Source organism: Rhinichthys klamathensis, unplaced genomic scaffold (genome assembly GCF_029890125.1).
Source record: "Rhinichthys klamathensis goyatoka isolate OS25496 unplaced genomic scaffold, OSU_Roscu_1.1 h1tg000210l_1, whole genome shotgun sequence".
NCBI lineage: Eukaryota > Metazoa > Chordata > Actinopteri > Cypriniformes > Leuciscidae > Rhinichthys > Rhinichthys klamathensis.
Window position 1 is genome coordinate 1,120,484 of NW_026606735.1, and position 27,698 is coordinate 1,148,181.

Consider the following 27,698-nt stretch of genomic DNA (forward strand, 5'->3'; position numbering starts at 1 on the left):
TGCCTATAATTAAAATATATTTTCCGTGACAGTATAAATGTCCAGCTTTAAAGCTTCATCCACCTATTGCCCTGTGGTTAGCTTGATTTTTCACTCTCCAAACTCTGATATATACGCCAGGTAGCTATAACTCAGATTTATAGGGTGTATTGAAGAAAAATATATTATGAAAAGTTATTTAACTGTAGTTTAATCAGATTTCATCAACACTATTTATTTACAACTTCTTGTTTTCAATACATTCACAGTATATGAGGAGACAATAATCTCCTCCAGCAGTTTGATGCTGTTTTTGTGATACTTTAGATGCGTTTCAGTTTTTTAGATAGTTCTCCATATTGTACATTCACTTCAGTGTTTAGGCAGCTCTTCTCTTTGCAGATCTTTTTTATTTCCTCTCTACTAGGTATTTTGATCTAACCTGTTCAGGTTAGACTTCGCAAACCGTTGTGCAGTGGACTGGTTGCTCAGTGTTATTAGGGCTAAGAGTCAGTGACTTACAGCTCAGTGTTAAAGTCCCCTTGTTTGAGTGTTTGTAGTTATTCAGATGAACTGGTCTTCCACTCATTCATTAATATTATTGTTATGCCTGTGGTTAAAAAGACAAATGAGTTCTTTATTTTTTAAATAAACTTAATTTATCATTTTGAGCTTTAATTGTTGCTCCAGAGTTTTTGTTCATATCTGATAGTGAGCCATATGAATCAAGGGGTCAGTCGTCGTCTATAGGCTATATGCCGAACCTCACATGAACAAACAGGAAAACAGGTCTCATTACATCCGCTTGTCAGAAAAAAAACAGTAAAAAATAAAATCCAACCGTCTCCATTGACTTTGTATTGCGTGAAGCTGCCTCCGTGTCATTTTAGATTTAACAAAAAAACAAAACAATGTCTTAAAGCTGCTATGTGACAGGGTGTACAGCAAACAAGCTAAAACAAACAGAAATAAGTTTTTATAAGCTGTCGACCCCGAAAAACGAGCGTTTAATGACACAAAAGTGGATGAGAATACGCCCACTGTAGGGGAACGTAATCGTCGACAGGGATCGTTTAGCTTACAGAACTATAGCTAATATATAAAACTGACATTTGGATATTTGACTCACCAGTGACAAAATATTACGCGTAGTGTATTTTTAGTGCATACTGAGTGTCAGGTTTTTGGGGGTCGACAGCTTATAAAAACATATTTATTGTTTTAGCTTGTTTGCTGTACACATTGTCACATAGCAGCTTTTAGACATTGTTTTGTTTTTTTGCCAAGTCAGAAATGACAAGGAGGCTTCTCGCAATACAAAGTCAATGGAGACGGTTGGATTGTTTCCCCTCCGGTGGGCGTGGTTTTCAGATTATGATGCGTGTCGCTCTGTCTCTATTACTTTTCATAAAAAGTAATGCAATTAGTTACTTTTTAAAGGAATAATGCAATATTGTAACGTTTCTTTTAAACACTGATCCCCAACACTGATTATAATAGAAGCAAGCTACTCAGCATAACTCTTTTTTCATGACTGGGTGTTTCTTTTTGCATATTTTTAAAATTAACCTACTTCTTGCACACATTGCTATCCAGTTAAAGGTCTTCAAAATACATGAATGCGGTAGACAATGGATAACATTTTCTTTATTGAAAACCTTGTCAGCATTGAAATTCATCTATACAAAACAATCTACATATAAAAACAGCCCTACATGCAAACCTCAGGACTAGTGCAATTGAAATTTTAAATTGAGAACTTACCTAAACAACTATTGATGGAAGCCATAATCTAAATCATAAACAATTGATGGGCCATATATTAAAATAATCTCTGAGGGGAAACCTGGCTCTCATTAATGCACAAAGTGGCCGAGATCAGCATGGACATAGATATCCCCGAAAATGCATCCTAGCATCTGATAGGGGATGTGGCACAAAAATTCTTCATGTAAAATCGCTCTCATGTCCATGCTGACCGGGGTCTGCCGTGAATCTGCCATGATGAAAAAAATTTAGCAGTTAGTGAATTTCAAAGTACTTGTCATATAAACACTGGGTCTTCATTATTACTTGAATCTTCTTCACTCACTCTCTGCTGGTAGCCCTGTTGATTCATTCTCTCCGTCTCAAGACGAAGCTCCTCCTCCTGCAGCCTAAGCTCCTCCCTCTCTTGTACTTCTTCCTGTTCTTGTCTTTGCTGCTCTTCCCACTGTTCCTTGCGCCTCTGCGCCACCTGTTGGATGAACTCATCTATTGAAGACATCTATAACTCGTATACCAAAGTTAGTGTGGTGCTACTATACACACACCTGTGCATTGATTTCCTGCATGCGAGATGTGCGGGATCCCTCCTGCTGCTCCCTCTCCTGGCGTAGAGTGAATCTCTCTTGCTCCAGCTGTTGGATGAGCTCCTCTCTCCTCTTCAGAGACTCCTCCCTTGCCAGCCTGTTCTCCTGCATTTGTTCATCCAACTGCTGCTGACGTCCTATCAGGACCTACCAAACATAGTTTAAAAATATATAACATCCAACACACTAACTATCAGCTATTTAACTACAGTTCTTAAAAATGAACTAGATTATCATTATAAAACTGTATAATTCTACTTCAAAATACAATTTAAAGGTCAAGTGAGTCATTTTAGTGCCACTGCAAAAATAATTATTGTATTCATTCGAACAGACAGTGGCCCATAAAGTAAGTTGTGATTTCAAGAAAATAAATAAATAAACAGACCATTTACCTTTAAAGTGGCAATCATACATTTCATAACATTTATTTATTATAATATCACACATGATTTTATTTTTTCCCCAAAGGTACACTCATAATAGTAATAATTAGTAATCCTAACTTTTTTTAACGGTAGTATACAGCATATTAGTATATTAGAATGATTTCTGAAGGATCGTGTGACACTGAAGACTGGAATAATGGTCATCACAGGAAGAAATTGCATTTTAAAAATATTAAAATAGAAAACAGTTTTACAATTTTAAATTGAAATAATATTTCACAATATTACAGTTTTTAATATATTTTGGATCAAATAAATGCAGCCTCGGTGAGCATAAGAGACATTAAAATCATAAAACATTAAAATCTTACTGACTTTTTGAAAGTAATATATTTATTATTAAGTTTTTCACCAAATTTGATGTTCCATGACTATGTTCCACCCTCTCCAACTAAAATTAAATAGGCTGTTTTTTGCTGCTGTTCCTTTAAGATATCAATGTAAACATCCTCTTTGCATATGAAATGAGATCCAGCACTTACTTACTAACTAAGGGTTTGAAAGTCATATATTAATGCATTAATCTATATGATGTTGTCAAATTCAGAATGAGTCTGAAAATGTTTCTCAAAGTTAGAAGTTTCTATACTTCTTTAACATCTTAAAAGATTGAGGACTGTTTAATTCCTCATTATATGACCCATAAAAAAATAATTAAAAAAACTTCACAAAATTATTCACATGAAGTATGTGAGCAAAGAGCACTGTTTAAGGGGGTTTTTAATAAAAGAAAACCAACGTTCGAGCATGTGACTGCTAATCTATTGTCAGCCTCGTCTCACCTCCCGCATCAGTCTCTCTCTGGCTCTCCTCTCTTTCTCCCACTCTGCCTCTCTCTTCTCCCAAACACGCTGAGCTTCCTCCCTGCAGGCAGCAAACAAAAACAGAGCATGAGTCTGATTTACAGGTACAAACGCATCTTTAAGTTCTTAAAAAACCATCCTGACTGTGCTTACCGATACAAAATATCAAACTCTGCCTCCCTCTCCCTCTCCAGCTGGAGCTGCTCCTCTATGACTCTCTTCATCCAGGCGGCGTCAGCGACAGCTCTCTCTTTCCTGGCTTTCTCCAGTCTCTGGTCCTCCACCTCTCCCTCCAGCAGTGCTGCCAGGATCTTGCGGTCTGCCTCCTGGTGGACAGGAAAGTTATTGCAGTTACTCAGTCAGGACAAACTATGTTGAGTTCTGGGGCAAAAAGTGGTAAAAACATCAGTGTCTGCTGTAACATACCAGTTCCTCCTGCACCTGCTGTGCTCTCCTTTTCAGCTGAGCACGATACTGACGAGTCAGGAAATGCCTGTGGAAGCAGAGAACTACTAATTTAGTATTATTTATATACTATAGAGTGCAACAGTCGGGTTCCAGAAGTAAAAACTCCATTCATTTTCTTCATAGGGAACAACTTATATAGCTTTAAAGGCAGACCTACTGTGAGCTACGAAGTTGCTAATGAATGCTACTTGCTTCTGCTGAAGCCATCAGCCCACATTATTTCAGCTTATTTTTTAAAATAATCGTGTTTAACAGCGGAATTCCTGGTGAAAAAACTACATTTCCCATGATGCTGTACAGAAAATTACACCAATGAGAGAGTCGAAAAAAGCAACACATGCCATAATAGCTCTTTAGCTCCACCCACTCCTATGAAGCACTGCATATGACATAATCGAGTCAATCCCTCTACACTCTCAAAATACTTAAATGTTTGTATGTACATGCATTTTTTTGTAATTAACTTCAAATGATGTAATGTTGTGATTTACCTCATAGCTGATTGGCTTGGTTTATGGCTTATACAGTCATTCTTTAAAATATACTTTTTTTAAAGTCCCCCTGTGGTGTAAATCAAGCTTTTGATGTTGTATATATGTCTATGTGGTGTTTTTAATATGCTTTAAGACAAACCATGTATAAATTCATAAGTCAACACCATTGCTGAGTGTTTCTGACGTCACAAACTACCTTGTAACCAATCACGTCAACGAGTGAATCTCTGAGCTGGTGTGAGTGAGTGGAGGCGGGGATAATTTGCATATTTATCGATCTGCGTATATTAAATGAAGCAAGGGTGTGAAGTTATATTCAAGCTATATTAAGGCATGAAGATTTTTTTTTCCAAGGAAAAAACGTTTAAATATGTAATTTTGGTGATCAAAGATGAGTTTTCAGGAATAAAATTATTGGCTACAGGAGGACTTTAAAATCCCACTGGGAAAAGTTATTGGAGAAAATACTTCCAGAACCAACGCCGCTTAAAAAGGGAGTTGGCACTGTTGCACTCGATTGTAGTTTTTATTAATATTTTGAATTAGCTTTTATATATTCAGTTTTCATTTGAATTTTAGTTTTGAACCTTTGTATTTTTGTATTTATATACAGTGTATATATATATATATATATATATATATATATATATTTTTTTTTGTGGGGGGGGGGGGTATTTTAGTTAGTAATTTTAGTGCTTCAACTTAGTTAGTTTTTAATGCAACATTTAACATTTTTGTTTGGTTAATCTAATATTTAATTATTTATTCATTTAACAAAAAATGGTTTTCATAGTTTTATATTTAGTTTACAATAACAGCAGTTGCAGAAGAAATCCTTGTGAAACATGATATGGAACATGTTTAAATATTTTACCCGAATTCAGTTTTCCTCCTGCTTTCCTCCATCCTCTTCCTCTCATCGTCTAGCTTCTCAAGCTCCCAGCATTTAGACATCAGAGCTTCCTGTTCCTGCTTAAGACGCTCAGCCTGGAACAAATAAAAGTAATGGAATGTATAAAAACTTTAGCGCCACTAACTAAACCTTAAATACATGGCATCTATCTGCTTTTATTTATTTAAGAAATGTTTTTTTAATTGAAAATAAAAAAAAGTAAAATTTCTTAACATTTATTAACATGAACTAACAATGAAAAATACTTCTAAAATCCCGTTTACCTAGAACGATAACTATAAAGATACGTATAACGATAATGGTAACACTTTATTTTACAGTCCTTTTCACATGTACATACTATGTACAATAACTGGGTTATAACTACTAACCCTGAACCTACCCCTAATGTAACTTTAACCCATGTAGTTACCTTATATTACCAGTAGTTTCTTGGGTAAGTACAGTGCAAGAACACTATAAGTACACATACTGTAAACTAAAGTGCAACCACAATAACTATATTAGCGTTCACACCAGCAGACAATATTGTTCTGCTTATTCTAAGCATTTAGTCTGCCGCTTTAAATGCTCATGCTCTTTAAAGCAGGATGGATTCTGATTGGCTGTTAATGTTGGTATCAATCATCAGCTGGAAAAAAATCCAAAAAGTGATTCCAATGATATCGTTTCTCTGTGCTGTTATCGTTATAGTTGTGGTGTGGACTCTTTTTATATTTAGAATTAATTTTTAGAACAATATCTTTATCGTTATAGTTATCGTCCTTGGTGTGAACAAGCATTAAAGCATTTATTAATCTCAATTAATGTTCATTTCAAAATTTGCCAATACATTTTTTAAATCAAAAATTGTCTTCTAATGGATGTGATAACATGAACAGCTTTTAACATTAACAAAGATGAATAAACTGTAACCAAATGTATTGCTCATTGTTAGTTAATGTTAGTTAATGTATTAAATCACTTTTAGTAATGGGACCTTATTGTAAACAAAAAAAAAAAAAAAAAAAATGAATATAATGAATCTACTTGATCTTTATGGCCTTTGTTTATGTCTCATGGTTATTGTTGTTGTGACAGGCAAAACTTAATGCATTACACGTATAAGTCTAATCTACAGTAATTCCGTACTTCCTGGTCTCGTAGTTTGAGCTCCTCCATCTGTTTGCGGAGGTCTTCAGCTCGCTTCTTTTCCTCCCGTCTTCTCTTCTCCTCTTCTTCCTTCATTCTTTCCAGAGCCTCCCGTCTGGTTCTCTCATACTCGTTCTCAAAACGCTGTTTCTCCACCTGAGTTCTCTCATCAGCCTGAGTGTTACAGAACAGAGTTACATTTTAATGTTAAACCAAAAAAGTCATTTTCTTAGAACCATCAACTAGGACACAACTATATTATATGTACACATACTCAAGATGGTTAATGTTACGTGATGCTCAACTGATCAGCACTCATGCATGAGCCGACATGGCAGCACTGGCATTTAACACTCCCTGTGAACGTCTTACCTGTTTTTTCTCCTGCTGTTGAAACTGCCACTGGCTCACAACGTGATCTTTGTGCAATCCTGACTCCACCTGTACGCACAAACATTTGAGACACGGAGATGTCTGATTAAATAATACTCCCAAAGTGGTTGCGTGTGTTTGGATTTGGAACCAAATCCCGAGCTCAGAGTTACAGATCAGTCATGGAAGAAACATATCCCATGCCCTATTAACTTACACTCATGTCTGGTTCTTGATGAGTTCAATTCCTGGCAGAAATGTTTTGCAGAAATGCATAACTTTGATTCCACAGAAAAATAATTTTGACTCATCTCTCAGTTTTTAAAAAAAGGAAGAATTTTAGTAACAGTAAGGAACTTTCAGTGGATGTAAACAGCCAGATAATGTACTTTGAGGGTTTAAAAGCAGGAAAAAAATGATTTCATCACTTTTCGAAAGTTTGGGGTCTGTAAGATTTTTTTAATGGTTTTGAAAGAAGACCCTAATGCTCAGCAGGGCTGCATTTATTTGATCAAAAATACATTCAAATGGTAATGCTTTGAAATATCATTACAATTAAAAATAACTGTTTTATATTTGAATATATTTCAAAATGTAATTTACGTCTTTACTGTCACTTCAATTTAATGCATTCTTGCTGATTAAAATGGTTTACTTTATTTTACAAAAGTCTTACTGACCCCAAACTTCCAGTAGTGTATATAAATTCTTACTTTAAAAAAGTGTTTCCTTACAAATGGCCTCATAGTAATACTCATAACTAACTTTCTTCATATACATTACTGATATATGACTGACCTTCCGCAAATCTGAGTTGTTTTGCTTCCAGTGCTCCCTCAGCAGCTCCTGTGCAAGCTGAAGAAAATACAAATCAGACACTTTTCAAACGTGTAACATAACATCATTTTGTGACAAAACAATTAGCGCCCATACATTTTTCCTCCTCTCTTCCCTGGCAGACCGGAGACCATCTGTTTTTTCCACAAGCTGTCTAGTCAGTGTGGCTCTGTCTGGCACAACATTTCTGAGCTCTGCCTCCAACTGGTCTGTCTCCTGCCGGAGCATCGTCCTCAGACGCTCCCTGCGTTCCTCTAGTTTCCGCTGCTTCTCCTCCTTCATGCGCTCCCGCTGAAATGCTGATATACTAAAAGGCCAAGAAAAGAAGTTTGTAACTTTGCTATAGAAACATAAATATTTACCGTAGATGCAAAAGCCAGTTAATACATATGGGATTTTTCATATTGTTCTATCATTAACTGTATAAGTGAAACCAGCCAAACACAGTGATATGAGAAATATTCATCGTAAAATAACAAATTAAAGATAATTATAAAAGTTTTAAAAGGCAGTTTCAAAATTAAGTCATGCTCATTGAATTATATTGTCTCCTGAATGACCCATATATTTACATGAATAACTTATTAGGTGTTACAAAGTTCTTACTTCGCAGGGAGGAAAAAGTGAAGAGCAAAAAAAAATTTTTATACACCAACATGCCACATTGTAACAATTTAAATGAATTATGTTATTGAGTGCATTAAAACTAAATATTCATACTTTAGAAAGTTTCTTAAAGCACACTAGTATGATAGTAATTTTTTTTATTTTCTATTGAATATTGGACAAAATTATCCACAAATACTGCTATTCCACTAAAAAACTGAGGTGCATAAGCTCAGATCAGTGAGGCCTATGATCAATCAGTTCCAAAAAGAAATACAAAACCTGTCCTAACGAAAAGAAAACAAGTTATCAAAAACTGACCGATCCCAGAACGAACCTTGATGTGGGCAGAGGTGTTTTTTCAAATACACAAGCTAAAGGAAGGCATAATGAAAGTAATTCGCCATCAGTACCTGCGCTGGAAGGACTGCCGTGAGCTCCATTGCGACTGTTTGCTGCTTCGGACCTCCTGCTCTCTGAAGTACTGCGAGTGCAGCTCCCACTGCTGCCTCCAGCGAGCCTCCTGCTCCCGCTGCCGCACCAGCTGCCTCTCCAGAGCCCGCACTCGACCCGGCCAGTGCGCTGAAAGCGTCGGTAAAGCCATGGATCATCTGACGCTCAACCGAGTTCCGTTCTCAAGCTTTATTTATAACCCGACCTTTATGATAGACCTTGACCTACAATCATTCCAGCAGGCAATTTTAATCCATAAAATGCTGTAATTATAAAAACATGCTTACTGCATTTGAAGCTTATTATAACGTTAATCGCTCGCAATGCAAATAAGGCTCTGCTTGCTAAAACCGTTAGAAAAATCACGTTCAAAGCATTGAATTTACCGCACTGACGCGTGTATCTTATGGTGCTCTCCTAATTTAAATGAATAATATGAAAACAAAAATGTAGTAAAGAGGAAAGCCGTTAACGACAGCGGGCGGGTAAACAAATAACCAGAGGGGAAGCGTTCTACTTGGTTACTGCGCTACTTCCTGGTTACCTACGGCGTGGAGCGAGGCACAAACCAGGTTGAAAGAGCGAAGCGATTTTGTTGTGGATTTTTAATAGTAGGCTACTTTTTTTATTGCAGATAAATATGGGAATATGATATCAAGTTTAAAATTGCTAATATAGGCTATATATAGTTGCCAAAGCCCACTTACAATCTTATAAACAATTTTAACTCTGCTAGGCTGGTTTAATCCAAAATAGCTATTGAATGATACTAAATGTTTGTATCCTTACAATTTAATCACCCATTGGCCATTTTAAAATGCGTCAAAAAGAATACAAAATTATTAAAAGACTTATTGAGTGCAACAGTGCCAGCCCACTTTTTCAGCGGCGTTGGTTCTGGAAGTATTTTTTCCATTCATTTCTCCCATAGGGTCTTCGTCTTCGTTAACGTGTTATAAGCCATGAACCAAGTCATCCAGCTACGAGGTGAATCATAACATTAAACTTTGATTTGAAGCAAAAAAAAGTGTTTAAAAATCGGACAAAAATACAAAGGTATCAAGACTGTGTACTCAACAGCATAACAGCATAAAAATGATGTAGAAATATAAAACTAGCCTATATAAAAATATAGATTGTATAGCCTATATAATTTATGGCAAAATATGCATATCATATTTGTATATATCGACTTTGTATATGGACTCAATTAGGTGATTTGCAGTGCTTCATGGGAGTGGGTGGGCCTAAAGAGACCTTTTGGTGCGTTTTGTTTGTTTCAGCTCTCTGATTGGATTCTCTGTACAGCATCACGGTTAATGTAGTTTTTCACCACAAATTCTGCTGTTAAACACAATTATTTTAAAACTAATTTGAAATAATGCAGGCTGACGACTTCAACAGCAGCGAATGCTATCGATTAACAACCTCGCAGCTCACAGTAAGGCTGTCTTTAAACGGGTTTATAAGTTATCGTTAATAATCAATATCCCTGTGGAGAAAAATAATGGATTTTTTTACTTTTGGATTGGAACCTGACTGTTGCACTATAGTCCAGGCATGCTGGCCCTTTACTATTCAGAAGTCTTATTTTATTTGATCTCCAGGGATATTTCAAGCGTGATCAAGACCTGCAGTGAAGGTGACAATACTCTATAGAAGATTAAATATTGATTAAAAATGAGCAGTCAGCTGAGGTGTGAGATAAAGCTGCAAATTTTATGCAAGTATAATAAAGAGACAATGACATGTCTTTCTGGGTCATTGTAGGTTAGGCCTACCAGTGCATGAATTAAACATTGCATTGAATGTTTAATGGTGACCAGATAATCGTGTCTAATTGTCGTCAGAAAGACTCCCCGCTTAAACCTCTAATGTCAGCAACAGGGTAAAGGACATTTTAATTATTAACTATAGGAGGCCCCTAAACTTTCAGCCAAGATTCTAACCTGAGCTGCTCTTTGATTATGTTATATTCTTTAAATAATCCACAAATAAGCAATAGTGAAATTAAGGTACATATTCATTTTCTTTGAGAAGAAAAACACTTTTTAAATGATTTAATGCCCGATCAGTTGTGTATTAAATGGCCAGCCGAAACGGAATCTGCCTAAAGCTAAGCCTCAATAAGGGAAGAAACATTTACAAAAAGCTTGGTGTTAATTTTTTTTACTGCTCTTTACAACTCTTATTATTTTGTAATATTTTATCTGATGAATCTGTGTTAACAGATTATTAAAAATAAAAATAAAATGTGTTATACATCACAATAACATCAGATAGAAGGAAAAAGGTGAATATTGAATATTACATATTTCCGTAACAGAAAAAAGAAGATTTTTCTATTTAATGTGCAGCAACATTTTTCATGACTACATTGTAAAGTGTGGGGACTAAGGAGAATAAACTCTGACTGCTTTGACCCCGCCCCCGTGATATGATTGGTTTCTTCGCAGAGTCCCCGCCCACATGTTGAATGTTTCCGCGATGTGTCTACATATATTTGCATAAAGGGGCGGTGCAGGGGGGCCGTCCAGCTGTGCAGTGCAGCTCTAGCAGAAGAACTGCAATAGTAAACGCTGTGTCTGTCTGTCCGGCGGTAGTTCCGGGTTCTGCCTTCATTTCTACTGTGTTGTCCTCGTCTTATGTTGTAGGCAAAAAAAAGTCACTTTCGCCCTCTTTAGGCAATAATGGCTCTTCTTATGGAGCACCAGTTCCGGCAACTTCCAGCCGACAAACAAGTGGAAACCCGGCCGTTTCTCGAAGCGGTGTCTCACCTTCCTCCTTTCTTCGGTAGGTTCTTCCGTCATCTCTCATTTGAGCTCAGATTTGAGCATGAACTCTGTGTTGTCATGAAACGGCCTGATGAGTTGGGTTTTAAAATGATATTTAGAACAATATTTTTAGATTTGAAAGTTTTCAGTTTTCTTTGTAACTTGTTCAGGTCGTCAAAAAGTTATTTTAAAGTAGCTATTTCATTATGCTACGCAAAAATAGCTATTACAAAAATGCCCAATGTTTGTTTCCACATTCATCCATTTCTCGCATCGCTTCAGAGTGGAAACAAAGTAACAATTAAACGCATGCATTTTGCCATAAAGTGTCTTTACAGAATGAGAGTTTTAAAAAGATTCTATTACATAATTATACACGTGTTGTTACAAAAATCAGTAGTTTGATGTCATCTGATTTTGTGGATATTCCAGCTCCTTGATCAGGGGTGAGATTTTCCACTCCTGATCAAGATATGTGTTCTTCAGAAGTTGTTAGTAAAGTCAGACAAAGCCTAGCTGTCAAGCAGAAGCCATTGTTTGCTATTGAGGACTAATCTTTTTTTGGCTCAAATTTCTTTTCACAAAGAAGGCAACAAACCTATTACATGCATAATTTAATCTGCTGCCCTCGATTTTGGAAGTTGAGAAAATTGATTAGAATGGTGTTGAGTTGCCCTGCTCTATTCATTGGTGGAACTGAACAGCAGAACATCTTTGTTCAAAGCCTCATTTGGTATTAATATGAAAAATGCATTTGAAATGAATTTGCCACTTGAAACGCCAAGCCTGAAGTGTTCACATCAGTGCTCAATGTACTCTTCTATTTTTTTAACTAAGCCATCACTAAAAGGGTCATTTTCTTAATGAAGTTGTAAAAGGAACTGGATATGACGGCAAGAGAATAAACTACAATTCCCAGTGACGGCAAAGAACTCCAAAAGTCTGATTTAAAATCGAATTTAAAATTTAAAATAAACTATTTTAGGATTTTGATTTTTTTTTTTTAAAAACATGTACATCTTTTCTAGGTCACTAATCAAATTCACCATGTGCACACAAAAAAAAAGAAGAAAAAAAGAGTTAGGGTTTTGCACAAACTTGTGGTGTCCATTATGCTAAATGCCATATTTTATTTAAAACTCTTTCATTCAAATGATAATGATATTTTTTATTAAATTAGAGAATACTAAATAGAAGCATTTTATATGTTTTATGTTTGTTCTACTAGAAACTCCTGGTGGAGTCCGCAGGTAAATTGATCTGTGAACTATATGAAAGAATGATAAAGGCACTTAACCTCAGTAGATGGACTTTGTATACAGGCTGTGATTGGAGATCATATTTATGATCATGTGATGTCATAATGAGACTGGTTGTTGTGATTGTCGCTAACTCCCACAGAAAGACAATTAAGCTTCCCAGCTCTTGTTTAGAGTTCACACTTTATCACAAAAAGCCCTGTGTGGAGTACAAACACAGAAAGAACTGTAGGGAGGGCTGTCATTGTGAGACGTGTGAGTGAATGTGTGTGTTTTTTTCTCTGTAATTAGAAGGCATTCATTCACATTGAAAAAGCTGAAGTGTAAGCAGTGTTTGAGCTTGTTTGTGGAGTTCTCTGTAACCAGAGATGCTCCTTTTGTTTTGCTATCAGTACAAAATTCTGATGTTGACTCGGACTTTCCAATGGGCTAAGTTGATTTGAACCCTACACTGTTGAACATATCACTACTATCTTGGGAGATTCTATTCAGATGGTACTCTCACTCAGGACCATAGCGGGGGTATCCGGGGCCCTGGTGCAGGTTGTTGCCGTGGATCCCCTTTAAATCGCGTTCCGTGGCAGGGGCTTTGTCCCCTGTGAAATCCTCAGTTGAAATCGTGTTCTGGGGCCAGGGAGAGGCTTATGGGGTATGTCCCCCTCTGTTGAAATTGCGGGGCCCTCCTAAGGCCGGGGGCCCCTAGAATCGTCCCCACTTTTTCACCCCGCTAGCAATGGCCTTGCTCTCACTTCAGGAACATGTATATCACTTTCTAAGGCTTTTTTAGTTCTGGCATTTTGATTGTATTGGGCTTCAATCGTTGGCCTGTCATATCTGTTTTCGTGATGGGATACCAGTGGCAGTCCTGGCTTTCTTGATGCCATTTTTCATTGATCACTATCGGTCAATATTGTAATATATGTCGACCGATATTAGATATTTAATTGTGCATGCTCATTTCCACTATTTTTACATTTTGTTTACCTTTGTTATCATTTAATTCTTACTAAAGGTTAATCTTTAAAAATTCAAATCATTTAATAACACTGTTAAGTGTAATCTTTAGCTGTAGTGTTTTTAAAGTTGTAATGTTGCTCTGTCTAAATGAATGAATGATTTTAGTATTTGTGTTTTATTTTTAATTGGTTTAGGCAAAATAGTAAATAATATATATATATATATATATATATATATATATATATTAGTACTGTCAAATCAATTAATTGCGATTAATCACATCTAACAAAAGTTTGTTTTTATAATATTTGTGTGTTATGTATATTTATATATACTCACACACACACACACACACACACGCACACACACATATATAGATATATAATGATATATATATATATATATATATATGCACATATATTAATCTATTAATTAATTTTATAAAAAATATCTATCACAATTAATCTATTTGACAGCACTAATATTAGTGGACTAATGGACTATATATATAGTGCATTTATTGGTTATCAGCCATAACATGAATAACATGAAAATTATTATCAGCTTATCCATTATCAGCCAAAATTTTAATATCGATGGATCCCTAGTTGAAGACTAGTAGTAATCTGTTTTTTAATACAATTAACCTAACTATCAAACTAACTATTCAGTAACTATACGACCTAACTATACAGCTTTTTTTTCGGAAGTTGCATTCAAAATGTACTTTGCTTATTTTGAATAGGCATGACACTTCTGTTGGTTTGTGTAGCCCAGCTGAAGAGCTGTAAATTTGAGGGGGCATGTTATGTTATGTTTGCAGAATTAAGCAGTGTATGCATGCAAACAACCCAGTAAATCATAATCAAACATTTATTTTATACAATACAAAATGTATCTAATCATATACAGTATTCATTGGTTGCAGTAATGGAAACATCAGTGATTCAGTGTGTTTCCATTTCCACGGGTGTTTATTTCAATATCAGTCTCGCAAAGCATTTGGTCTCGATGTGATAATGGGTGGTACTGAAACTTTAATGAACCGCATGGGTGCTTTCAGAAATCTGTCATGCTCTCTAAGCACGGTTAATTATTCAGTGCTCTTTTTTTAAGGTGGTAATGTCAGAGTTCACTCTGAGTTCTTGGGATCAGAAGCGGCAATACTTTTACTGTGTATTTGCCACTTCCCTGTAAAAACTCTAATATGTAAAAAAAAATCTCACAGCTCTGTGAAAGAATGTTGCGTTTTCATGGCAACCCTTCAGGGGACATTTTAAATACATGAAAATTGCCTAAATGTTTATAAAGTTTGTACTGTATGTATGCAAATATTATTCGCCTGTTCTCTTCTATTAGATTGCCTCGGCTCTGCTGTTTTTTCCCCCATCAAGGCTGATATTGCGGGTAACATCACTGTAAGTTTACCACGTGACATACACGGTTGATAAGCATTAACAATATAACTTTCACAACCTGAACTCCACTCACCCCTCTGCTTTTTCTCACAGAAAATCAAAGCTGTGTATGACAGCAACCCCACCAAGTTTAAAACCCTGCAGCACATTTTGGAAGCAGAGAAAGAGATGCATGGAGCCGAGTGGCCAAAAGCAGGAGCAACACTTGCCCTCATGTGGCTGAAAAGGCAAGGCTGGGCCTGAAACGCTTCTTTCGTTTTTTGATTTTGGAGAAGTGAATCTGAAAAACAGTTTTGATTTTAAAAATGAAAGTTGCATAATATAAAACATGGACTTTTAAACTTCCTATTTCTCCATGGACTTTTTTTAAACTTCCTATTTCTTCTTTTAAAGTTGGCTTGAAACAGATGTTGCGATAGTTGAACGAAGAAAACGGCTTTTCTATAGATAGATCTTCTCAAACAGTAAACAAATGTAGGGTGGGACTTGATTTTGTCCATGTTGAATTGATTGGATGGTTGTGGTTTGCTATCGCTGCTATCTAATGTGAGTGACAGGTTGTCTCGCTCTCGTGCCAGTAAACACGTCATCTGAGAAGAGGAGATGTAAGAGGGAGAGGAAGTTATTTTGATGAAAGATTAAATGAATTTTAAAGCTGCTGTCCGTAACTTTTTTAAGTGAAAAATAATCCAAAATAATTATATTAAAAAAAACATATTCTGCCAGTGGTCAAAACTATCTGCTTGCCATAGCTAGATTCAAAACGGTTAGCTTGTAATAATGATTTTAATTCCAATGGTACTGGTGGGTTTCCGCGGGAAATTCGAGCATGTCTTTGCATCATTACGTCACACCTGTACACATAAAGAAGGAGTTTCGGCTAGCCGGCTATACTGCGCGTGACGAGATGTTTAGATGTATAGGCTTTTTCTCGCAGCACTTTACATAATTAAACTTATGGCATCCAGAAAGATCCAAACAACAATCATCAGTGTCAACTGGAGATTCAGCAGTTATAAAACCCAAAAGACTTCGTACTTCGGATTTAAGGTGGCTAGAGAAAGAGAAAGAAACCGTCTCATGCGAACACAAGGATTTAAACATCGGCGGGGCTTTTGAAAAGTGAGTGAACTCCGTGTTTTAAAGGGGTTCAAAACGGAAGAAGAGACGGCTTTTTTCTGCTGAACAAGTAAGACATTTCAATAGTTCAATCGTGTACAGTACGTTTTCTTAATTCACACAGTTATGGAGTTTCCTTTGTTGTGCCTTTCTCGTTTTGCTATTATGGAGAATATGAATTCTGAACTACACAGGTAACCATAAAACACATTAAATTTAACATTAGTCACGCAATGCTGATGTTGTTAGCATGAACAATTTGAGAACAAAGTAGGCTATAATTTGCACGGTTGCTGTAAATCGCGTTGATTAAATCTAACGAAGTTTATCATGTCGAATGCTTTTTCCCCCTTAGTTGGTCAGAACAAAAATGGATTTTACTTACTTGTTCAGAAGACATTTTCTTATGAAAATTCTTATGTTCGTCAAACTTTCAAAAAGTGAATCTGTGATTCTGTATGACAGTATCCACACAGCGCGGTGACTGACAGCAGCACTCGCCTCAAAGCACTGTGTTCATCCGCGCTGTTTCATGCCGATTTACAACCCACGTAAAGATGATAATTCCGCGAATCACTGCAGTTACAGATTTCAAAGTCAAGTCAAAGAGTTTTTATTTGTCATTTCAACCATATACGGTACAGTACACAGTGGAACGAAACAACGTTCCTCCGGAGCCATGGTGCTACATAACACATATAAAACTAGTTATAAAAATATGTAAAATCAATAAAAAATTCCTATATAAAGTGCACGTGCAGAGACGTGTGCAGAGTATGGGACAGTACAAAACATTTTTAAACAGTGGACATAACAGAAGTGACACTGAGACAGTGCAGTGCCAACCAATACAGAGTAGTGCAAACAAATATTACAAATGTAAACAACATACTATGGGATAGGGTTCTATGCATAGACATAATAAATACATAGACGCCCTATTGGCCGCTTTGGAACGTTGCTGCGATACGTCAACGGGTCCGCCATTTTGCTGAGGGCAAGACTGCACTGTAATCAAATGTAAGTAAACGGGGGAGCTGCGTTTTTTATGGATAAAAACAAACTGTTTTTACATTTATCAACCGATTTCAGTGGTTTGTATGTGGTGTACAAAAAGTTCCATCTCTAGTTATTTAAAATCTCGATACTTAGACTTGTAAAATATTTTTTTTTAATAAAGAATGGTCAAAGCTAGGCTTGTCATGTATCTGGCTTTTTATTCTTGGATAAGAATGGTGAAGACCCCCATACTGAGATATAATTTAAGTTTTCTTATTGTGGAAAAAGCATTTTCTGTGATTGACCAGATTTTAGCAATAACAAAGATAACTGATGGATCCTTTATAATAATACGTTATGGTACAACTACAGTGCAATGCAAATAGTATATATAACATAAAGTGAGAAGTAATAGTAAATAGTTTAGTCAATAAAATAAACAAATAGTATACAGCAAATAAAATAGTAATGATTAGTATAATTATATAATATCATAAGTACAATTATACAATCATACAAATATTGATAATAGCATAGTTTATTAATAATACTATAATATTAGCAATAGAATAAGAAATATCAATTACAGAATATACACAATAAAAAATAAGTTTAATAGTGACTTTAATATTTAACTCTTTTTGTTAAATTTCTGTTTTATTGATCAGTAATAGCCATTATAACAGAAGTAGCTTCAGTCAAACATAGCCTACAGCAGGATACAATGTTAAAATAGCCTAAATATAAAGTTATGAAACTTCACTTTGCCCTCAGCCAAAACGATTTGCCAGGGAACCATTTATAGATTAATGAGACCAAAGATCGCCCGTTAGATATACACAAGACGAATTATATCTCATGTTTAACCACTAGACTACAGACATCCGAGTCAGCGGCAAAACTTCAAAAGCACTGGCCGAGGGACGGCTGTTCCAGGCGGGGTAGACGAGCGCTGAGCGCATCTTACAACTCCGAAAACGTCAGATCAAATTTTTAAATAGGCGCTATCTTTATAAACAAACCACATATTTGAGCTTTAAACAACTACATTGTCGGCTGAAAAACTATTTAAACTACATTTCGTGACACAATAACAGTAGTATTTTTAAATTTATCCTCTGAACGTTCCTATTACTAATTAAATCATGACCAAATACAACCAAAAACAAACGTTCAGTCTTGCTTGTGAAAGGTAATTCCTCGAAAGCTGTTTTCAATTGTGTGGCGATGTGTACAGCCCCAAACAGCGCACAAAACATGCATTTTTCTCAATTCCCGGTATGAGAGGTATGGGAAAGTTGCCATCCCCAACATGGCGGCGCCGTTGACGTACGTGGCCAATAGGGCGTCTATGTATTTATTATGTCTATGGTTCTATGCACATAGCAGTTGCTGAGGTAGCAGACAGTTAAAAAGTGACAGTTTACAGTTTTGTAAAGTGCAACTCGGAACACGTGTGTGTGTATCATACCAGTTTTTGATTATTTAAAAGTCTAATGGCTTGGGGAAAGAAGCTGTTACACAGTCTGGTTGTGTGGGCCCGAATGCTTCAGTAGCCTACCTCTTGCCAGACGGCAGGAGGATACAAATTTTATGTGAGGGGTGGGTGGGGTCATCCACAATGCTGATTGCTTTGCGAATACAATGTTTTACATAAATGTCTTTGATAGAGGGAAGAGAGACCCCAATGATCTTCTCAGCTGTTCTCACTATCCCGTGTAGGGCTTTGTGGTCCGAACCGGTGCAAGACCCAAACCAGGCAGTGATACAGCTACTCAGGATGCTCTCAATAGTCCCTCTATAGAACAAAGTGAGGATGGGGGGTGGAAGATGTGCTTTCCTCATCCTTCGTAGGAAGTATAGACGCTGCTGGGCTTTTTTGGTAACGGACTTGGTGTTAAGGGACCAGGTGAGGTTCTCCGCCAGGTGAACACCAAGGAATTTGGTGCTCTTAACGATCTTCACAGATGAGCCGTCGATGTTCAGCGGAGTGTGTTCGCCTAGTGCTCTCCTAAAGTCAACAACCATCTCTTTTGTTTTGTCAACATTCAGAGACAGGTTGTTGACTCTGCACCAGTCCGTTAGCCACTGCACCTCCTCTCTGTATGCTGACTCATCGTTCTTGCTGATGAGACCCACCACGGTCGTGTCGTCGGCGAACTTGATGATGTGGTTCGAACTGTGCATAGCTGCACAGTCGTGAGTCAGTAGAGTGAACAGCAGTGGACTGAGCACACAGCCCTGGGGGGCCCCAGTGCTCAGTGTGATGGTGGTTGAAATGCTGTTCCCCATCTGGACTGACTGAGGTCTCCCAGTCAGAAAGTCCAGGATCCAGTTACAGAGGGAGGTGTCCAGGCCCAGCCGGTCCAGCTTTTCAATCAGGTGCTGGGGAATGATTGTGTTGAATGCTGAGCTGAAATCTATGAATAGCATTCGAACATATGAGTCCTTTTTGTCCAGGTGGGTGAGGGCCAGATGGAGGGTGGTGGCGATGGCGTCGTCCGTTGAGCGGTTTGGACGATACGCGAACTGCAGTGGGTCTAGTGAGGGGGGTAACTGGGTCTTTATGTGCTTCATGACGAGCCTCTCGAAGCACTTCATGATAATGGATGTAAGTGCGACGGGACGGTAGTCATTGAGGCAGGACACTGAGGACTTCTTTGGCACGGGGACGATGGTGGTGGCCTTGAAGCACGCTGGAACAACTGCGCTGCTCAGAGAGATGTTGAAGATGTCTGGAAGAACATCTGCCAGCTGGTCTGCACATCCTCTGAGCACACTGCCCAGTATGTTATCTGGTCCAGCGGCCTTCCGTGGGATTACTCTGCGTAGAGTTTTCCTCACATCAGCTACGCTGAGACACAGCACCTGGTCATTGGGAGGAGGAGTGGACTTCCTTGCCATCACGTCGTTCTGTGCTTCAAAACAAGCGTAGAAGTCGTTCAGCGCATCTGGAAGAGAGGCATCATTGTCACAGGCAATGGGTGTTGTCCTGTAATTTGTGATGGCCTGGATGCCCTGCCACATGCGCCGCGTGTCACCGCTGTCTTTGAAGTGGCTGTGGATTTTCTGGGCGTGTGCACGCTTAGCCTCTCTGATGGCCCGGGACAGTTTGGCCCTCGCTGTTCTTAGGGCAGTTCTTAGGGCAGCTTAGGGCATCGTATGGTGATGGTCCTGGAGATAGTGACATCATCAATGCATTTGCTGATATAGCTGGTCACCGATGTTGTATATTCCTCCAGGTTGGTGTTTTCGCCATATGTTGCAGCCTCCCTAAACATGTGCCAGTCAGTACACTCAAAACAGTCCTGAAGAACAGAGATGGCTCCTGTTGGCCAGGTTTTCACCTGTTTCTGTAGCGGTTTTGTGCGTCTGACGAGCGGTCTGTATGCTGGAATTAGCATAACAGAGATGTGGTCTGAGTAGCCGAGGGGGGGGCGGGGTTCCGCCTGATACGCGCCTGCGATGTTTGAGATCAAGCGCGTTCGCCCCTCTCGTTGCGAAGTCCACATACTGATGGAGTCTAGGGAGCACTGTTTTGAGATTTGCATGATTGAAATCTCCAGCGATAATAAACAGTCCATCAGGATAAGCATTCTGCAGTTCACTCATAGACCCATACAGTTCACATTAGCGCTGGGGGGAATGTAAACTCCGGTTATGATAACAGTGGTGAATTCCCGTGGTAAGTAAAAAGGTCTGCATCTAACTGTCACAAGCTCCAACAGCGATGAACAGTAACTAGAGACTAGTACAGAGTTCTTGCACCATTCAGTATTGATGTAAACACACAAGCCACCACCACGAGTCTTACCGCAGAGAGCTGTATTTCGGTCGGCACGAAACGAGGTGAGCCCGTCTAGTTGAATGGCGGCATCTGGAATTCTGTCGCTGAGCCACGTCTCCATGAAAACAAAGTCCTGGTCTCCATGAAAACAAAGTCCAGAGTCCTGGTTCAGCAGTCTCTGAACTCACGCTGCGTAGTCTGCTGAAGTCGGATATAGTCCACTTTGTTACCCAGGGAGCAAACATTTGAGAGAAAGATAGACGGGAGAGCCGGCCGGCTAGGGTTTGTTTTTAGCCTAGCATGGACCCCCGCCCTCTTGCCGCGCTTCCGCTTCCTCGCACACCGCTTGCGGCGTCCTCCACCCCGGCCACCGGCCTCAGGCGACGCCGGGGTCTCGAGTCCTGGTCTCCGTAGCAGGCCGAGTTCGCGAAGCGTCTCCTGTAGTTCATCATGCAGCTTGGTATTTGCATGAGGCTTGTGGCTTAAGAGTGTTTGACGATGGTAGACACAACCACTGTTTGTTCCGATGTCCATGTGCCGCAAGAGTCAGGCTTTAAATAAAAAGAATATAAAAAATAGCACCATTTTCGGGTCCGGAGTGGCCGCTGCGTGCTACCGCGCCGCCGCGTGCTACCACGCCATCTCTCGAACAGAGAGATGGCGACAAAGAGGAAAAGCTACGGACTGCAGCTTTAAATGTTACTTCCAAGGATGTATTTGCTTTTTTACCCCCTTCTTTCTCCTTGTTTCTCTCTCTTTTCTTCCTGTAAGCAGGAAGTAACGGCTTCCACCTGACTCCAATGATGTGCGAGTGAGTGAGTGAGTGTGAGAGAGTGAGTGTGAGTGAAAGAGAGTGAGAGTGAGTGAGAGAGAGAGAGTTAAAGACAGTGAGAGAATGAGTGAGTGAGAGAGTGAGTGAGTGAATGAGAGGGAGTGAGAGACAGAGAGTGAGTGAATGAATGAGTGAGTGAGAGAGAGAGAGAGAGCGAGTGAGAGTGAGAGACTAAGAGAGAGTGAGAGGGAGGGAGTGAGAGTGAGAGAGTGAGTGAGTGATCGAGAGAGAAGTGTGTGAGTGAATGAATGAGTGAGTAAGAGTGAGTGAGTGAGTGAGAGTGAGAGACTAAGAGAGAGTGAGAGGGAGTGAGTGAGAGTGAGAGAGTGAGTGAGTGATCGAGAGAGAAGTGTGTGAGTGAATGAATGAGTGAGTAAGAGTGAGTGAGTGAGTGAGAGTGAGAGACTAAGAGAGAGTGAGAGGGAGTGAGTGAGAGTGAGAGAGTGAGTGAGTGATCGAGAGAGAAGTGTGTGAGTGAATGAATGAGTGCACTGGGGTTGAGAACTGAACCTTGCTGCATCCACACATCACACATTTTATTCTGTTACATGTCCCTCCATCCCTTGGCTAAAATGTAGACGTAACAATAATAAATACTGCAACATTCCGTAAAAAACTGAATTTTCAATTTTATTTCATGGTGACTAAAGGAATAGTAAATCCAAAAATTCAAATTGTCATAATTTACTCGCCCTAAAATGTCGTTCCAAACTACTTTTATGATTTTGCCACCGTTTGCCACCATTCAGTTTCATTCTGTTAAAAAAGAGCACCCAGAACACTCTGCTAAACTGTCCTTTTGTGTTCGACAAAATTTCAATTTTTTGGTGAACTAACCCTTAAAATAACCCTTGTGCTTTTCTGTTAGGGGGCTACGCTTTATCCAGGTTCTTCTCCAGAGTCTAGTGGACGGGGATAAGGATGAAAACAACCCTAATCTCATCAAAGTCAATATCACCAAAGCTTATGAGATGGCCCTGAAGAAGTATCATGGCTGGTTTGTCCAGAAGCTCTTCAAAGTAAGCTTCTTTAAAAATAATGAAATTAATATTTTATATTATAAATAAAACTTTGTTTTTATACACGTAAAAATTGCTTTCCATTTTCCGAAGAGTTAAATGTAGACATTTCGACGTGTTGGGATGCCTGTAAATGCTTAGACAAACCTTTTAATATTCCCTCGTCTTCATTCTTTCAGGCAGCACTATATGCCGCTCCATACCGATCCGATTTTCTCAAAGCTCTTTCTAAAGGGCGAGAGGTCAAGGACGAAGAATGCTTGGACAAAATGCGACAGTTTCTAGTCAACTTCACAGCTACTATTGATGCCATCTATGAAATGTACACAAGGATGAATGCAGAGCTGGACTACACTGTGTGATCTCTCAATCACAAGCTTCAGACCTCATCTTCCTCCCTCCCAGTGGTTGACTGTTGCCTCCCATTAGACGTCTCCTCATTGGACCGTTCCTCTTTCCTACTGGATCCCGCATCTCTGCAGTGCACGGGTTTGTTTTCTCTTGAGGGACAATTAGGGTCCAAGCTGCTGAAGACTCTGGCGGTTTCAGAAGGGAGGATGTCTGTTATTGTTTGTTCTGCTCATGTTGACGGTTTAAATGCTTTGGCTTTTCTTTAGAAAAGTAGTATTCTAAAAAAAAAAAACGTGTTTTATAACTTACTAATTATTTCTTCATACACTTTTAAGTATGGAATGGTTTCTTTTAGCAAACAACAATAGATGGCAAATGAGGGTTTTAAATATACTTAATTATACCAAAACAAGAGTCTGCAGACTCTCTAAAGAAATATCTGACAATTCTTTTGACCTTGGATTCTGTTTGATTAAAAAAAATACTTGAATATGACACAATATAAAGAAACGACTTCTTCATAAGTGACTGTGAAGCCACTCTATTGAGCGGTTAAATGTATATTCAGTAAATTGTAAAACGTCTAGATTCATTTCTTAGATTCTTAAATTCTATTATGACATTCTATTATGATGTGGCTGTTTTATTTATGTAATATATGGATAAGTATTGTTGGTGTGTAGTTTTCAACTGGTCATTTTCAACTATCAAAGGTTAAATTCAATCAGGTTGCTTTTTAGATGTAAATGTTAATTTATTTGATTTGATTTGCTTTTTATGCCAGTTGCCTTGTGATTTATTTTCTGACATTACAGACCTTCTTTCCACTTTGGCTTGGCCAGCAAGCAAACTGATGTTATTTTAAGCCATGGACTTTTTCTGTTCTTGTTGTTGTCAGCTGACTTGACGTCAATAAAAGCTAATTTATTTAAAACAAATGATTTAAATATATATATATATATCTCACTGGCATAGAGGACAGACAAAACTGAAGCAGTACATCATGATGCAATGTGATTGATGCATTCTGGTGCTGTTTTACTCTTCCGCTGTAATTTATTATCTTACTGTCTTACATTGATCATAGTTATGTAGTCTCTTTAAAATCTCATTAAAACCATGACCTTGCATAAGTTGTTTTGTGGCGTACTTTCCTTTTGGCTACACTGAAAAAAGAGGACCTTGCTTTATATTTTGTTTTATTTAATTTATTCTAGTATAATCATATAATCATAAATGCATATTAAATCATCATACAGTCGTGCTCAGAATTAATGGTACCCCTGGTAAATATGATCAAAACTGGCTGTAAAAAATAAATCTGCATCGTTTATCCTTGGGGGGGGGGGGGGGGGAATCACATTATGAAATAAATATTTTTCTCCAAAACACGTTGGCCACAGTTATTGGCACCCTTTTATTAAATACTTTTTGCAATATCTTATAATATTGCCAAGATAACAGCTCTGAGTCTTCTCCTATAATGCCGGATGAGTTTGGAGAACACCTGACAAGAGATCAGAGACCATTCCTCCATTCAGAATCTCTCCAGATCCTTCAGATTCCCAGATCCATGTTGGAGCTTCTTCTCTTCAGATCACTCCACTCATCAGGTCAGGGAACTGGGACGGTCATCGCAGAAGCTTCATTTTGTGCTCCGTAACAAATTTTTTGTTGATTTTGATGTTTGTTTTGGATCGCTGTCCTGATGGAAGATCCAACCACGGCCCATTATAAGATTTCTAGCAGAAGGCGTCAGGTTTAGATTTTTTATCTGTTGATATTTGATAGTGAAGGGTTGGTCAAAATCCCTTGCCTCTTCAAATACATATATAATCATATATCATTTTGAATGGTTATATACTTCCTTTATAAAAATCAATAATCAAATATATTCATTATCACATAATAATTTTTATATTCTTGTGCTTGTGAAATTATATTTTCTTAAATGCATGGATGCAAGTAACCAGTTTCTTTTAGGTGCATTCCAATCTTACTTTGAGATTGCACTTAGTACACGCAGGACACGAAGGCCACGGAACCCACAAGGCCGTTTGTCTCTTTCTCTGGGATCAGTAGAAAGGTTAGAGGGTCCTAAAGGCAGCGTGGGCACATATGATTCTTCGTTGGACATATGGTCAAGCTATATTGAGCGTTACTATCAAACTTGAATTGTTGTATTAAAATGTATTCTTTCCAGTATATTTCCTTCCTTGGGAGTAAATGTCAGTTATCTGTTTTTCTCCCAAACGAGTGAATGTTTTAGCATTATGTTTTGGTATACTTAACTGATAATAAGGAGCTCAGACTCTCTTCAGCCTTGATGGGAGCTGTTATTTGCTAGTGTCTGTTATTTGTGTGTGTGCGTATGACATTCTATGTAGGTTCTGGACGGTCGGACCAGACACCCCGGCGCCCTTCTCTAACCTGCGAGGCCACCACAGGCCTAAATCCAATGAGTGGACGACAACTATCTTTACTAATGGCGATAGGCACCCCTATCTCCTCACATGTGTTAAATTGTTTAGGCTTTCATGTTTCTTAGCCAATGAGAATCATTCAACCTGTAAGCAATGACGTAGCTTAGACCTTGGAAATGGTATAACTGCTGTGATCTTTGTAACTGTAAGAGGGGCGGCCTACGAACTCCTGTGTGAGTCTTGAAGCTGGCTTCTGCTGATGAAAATGCAAACTATCTTCAGTAAAACTTTTCTTTAATTTTTTATAATTCTGACTCCGGGTCTTCATTCTTCATATCTGGTTCTGGGTCTTTGACTGTACACCCCTTACAGTTATGGTGGAGGATGCGGTGGCAATTATTCTCGGTGACACCCCTGGCAAATCAACAAACAAGGTAGTAAGCTTTTGTTAATTGTTAGGGCTGTCTGACTGGAGGAGATTTTGAAGGAGAGCGGGAGAGCTTCACTCCGATGAGGCGAGTGAAGCTTCACTCCGATGAGGCGAGTGAAGGAGTAAGTTAATTATACTGCTGACAGTATAAGAAGTCGCTGAGAGCATCGTTAAGGGTAACGGCAGCAGACAGCGCAAGCGAAGCGTGCTCTGTGGGGGCCCCGCTGGGCATTACTGGTGTAGCACCACCCCAGCAGAGCACGTCCCTGGGCTAGAGGTCCAGTGGCACCGTAAACCTGCTCAATCTCTTCCATCTCAGATAGGGGATCCCCGAACTTAGTGAAGTGAATCAGGTAGTTAGGGATACTAACAATAATAGGGTTGTTTGCCAGGGATGCATCAGGAACAATTCCGAGAGAAAAATTTAAAAAGTTGTGACCCAAATTGGCATGGACCAGTATATGTAACTGTGATTTTGGAGTATACTTTGCAGTTTCATCACGCAGAAGCCAAGCTGTGTTGTTCAAAGATCGCCGCCTCCATTTCTGCAATAACTTCAGGTGAGTATGAACCATGATTAAGATATGACAGTAACCTGAAGAGTCCTGAAACAAATAGTGAGACAGGAAAAGCAAACGCTGTAAGCAGCTGTGCTCTAAAGCCCTCACTTTAAATAAATTTGCAGAAATGATTAAGTAAATGGTAGTCAGGATTTTGATTTTGATTGGAAATTTAAAAAACTTGACTGGCTACAAACAAACAAAGAAACTGAAAAATTAAAATGTTTAGCCTCGTATTGCTTACGATGATTACAAGAAGCAAGTGAAAGAAATTCTGGGTCAGGGATAATTTCCCTGGACAAGCGACTAAAGTTAAACAGACACTTTGTGAAAACAATATTTTGCAGCTTATGAAAATTAATGTTCTGCCAATAATAATGATGAAGATTATGATTGGGTTATTATGATTAAATCAGCCACTGGTGGACTGTAAAAGAATACAGAGAACTGCTTAATCAGTAGCTCTGTTTGCATTCCTGAATGGGACACACTGTTTCAAGGGTGTGATGCTGTAGTTGAGGCTGAAACAAATTCACCAGATGACAGAGAGTGTCTTGATTGTGGTCAGTAGGGCCATTTAACACGTGACACATTTCTGGTAATAATGTGAGTTTGAAAGTAGATCAGTGTTTAAATGACGATATTAAAGTTGTCGTCTGAGAAAGAACAAGAGATAAAACAAGGTCAAAAGATTGAAGTCTTAAAGTGAATCCTTTTGAAGAAAAGATCTATAATACTAATTTTTATAAGTGAATTGATGAATACAGGTTGATGTAAAATGAATGACTCCAACAAATGTGAGTTGCAAAATATATCAAAGTAACTTAAAGGATGATTGTGTTGTAATTAAACATTTTAAAAAGGTTTTAGATGATATAGAGAGACTAATCTCACAGATGATTTACAATAACTGC

The 27,698-nt window shown here is 38.3% G+C and overlaps 2 protein-coding genes across 2 annotated transcripts; one reads left to right on the forward strand and one right to left on the reverse strand.

Annotated features, from left to right (window-relative positions):
• Nucleotides 1-1,606: 1,606 nt before the first annotated feature.
• Nucleotides 1,607-9,043, reverse strand: tchp (trichoplein, keratin filament binding). Its single transcript, XM_056263845.1, has 12 exons — nt 8,817-9,043; nt 7,894-8,104; nt 7,759-7,815; nt 6,961-7,029; nt 6,589-6,762; nt 5,419-5,531; nt 4,009-4,075; nt 3,736-3,908; nt 3,562-3,643; nt 2,292-2,477; nt 2,072-2,215; nt 1,607-1,975 (listed from the first exon to the last, which is right to left on the reverse strand). Exons 1-12 carry the CDS (start codon nt 9,005-9,007, stop codon nt 1,943-1,945), a joined length of 1,500 nt encoding a protein of 499 aa, XP_056119820.1. The 5' UTR covers nt 9,008-9,043; the 3' UTR covers nt 1,607-1,942.
• A 2,355-nt stretch (nt 9,044-11,398) lies between these two features.
• On the forward strand, nt 11,399-24,504 carry gltpa (glycolipid transfer protein a). The gene is made up of 5 exons (XM_056263846.1): nt 11,399-11,649; nt 15,206-15,264; nt 15,358-15,491; nt 22,870-23,020; nt 23,200-24,504. Exons 1-5 carry the CDS (start codon nt 11,547-11,549, stop codon nt 23,380-23,382), a joined length of 630 nt encoding a protein of 209 aa, XP_056119821.1. The 5' UTR covers nt 11,399-11,546; the 3' UTR covers nt 23,383-24,504.
• The last annotated feature ends 3,194 nt before the right edge of the window (nt 24,505-27,698 follow it).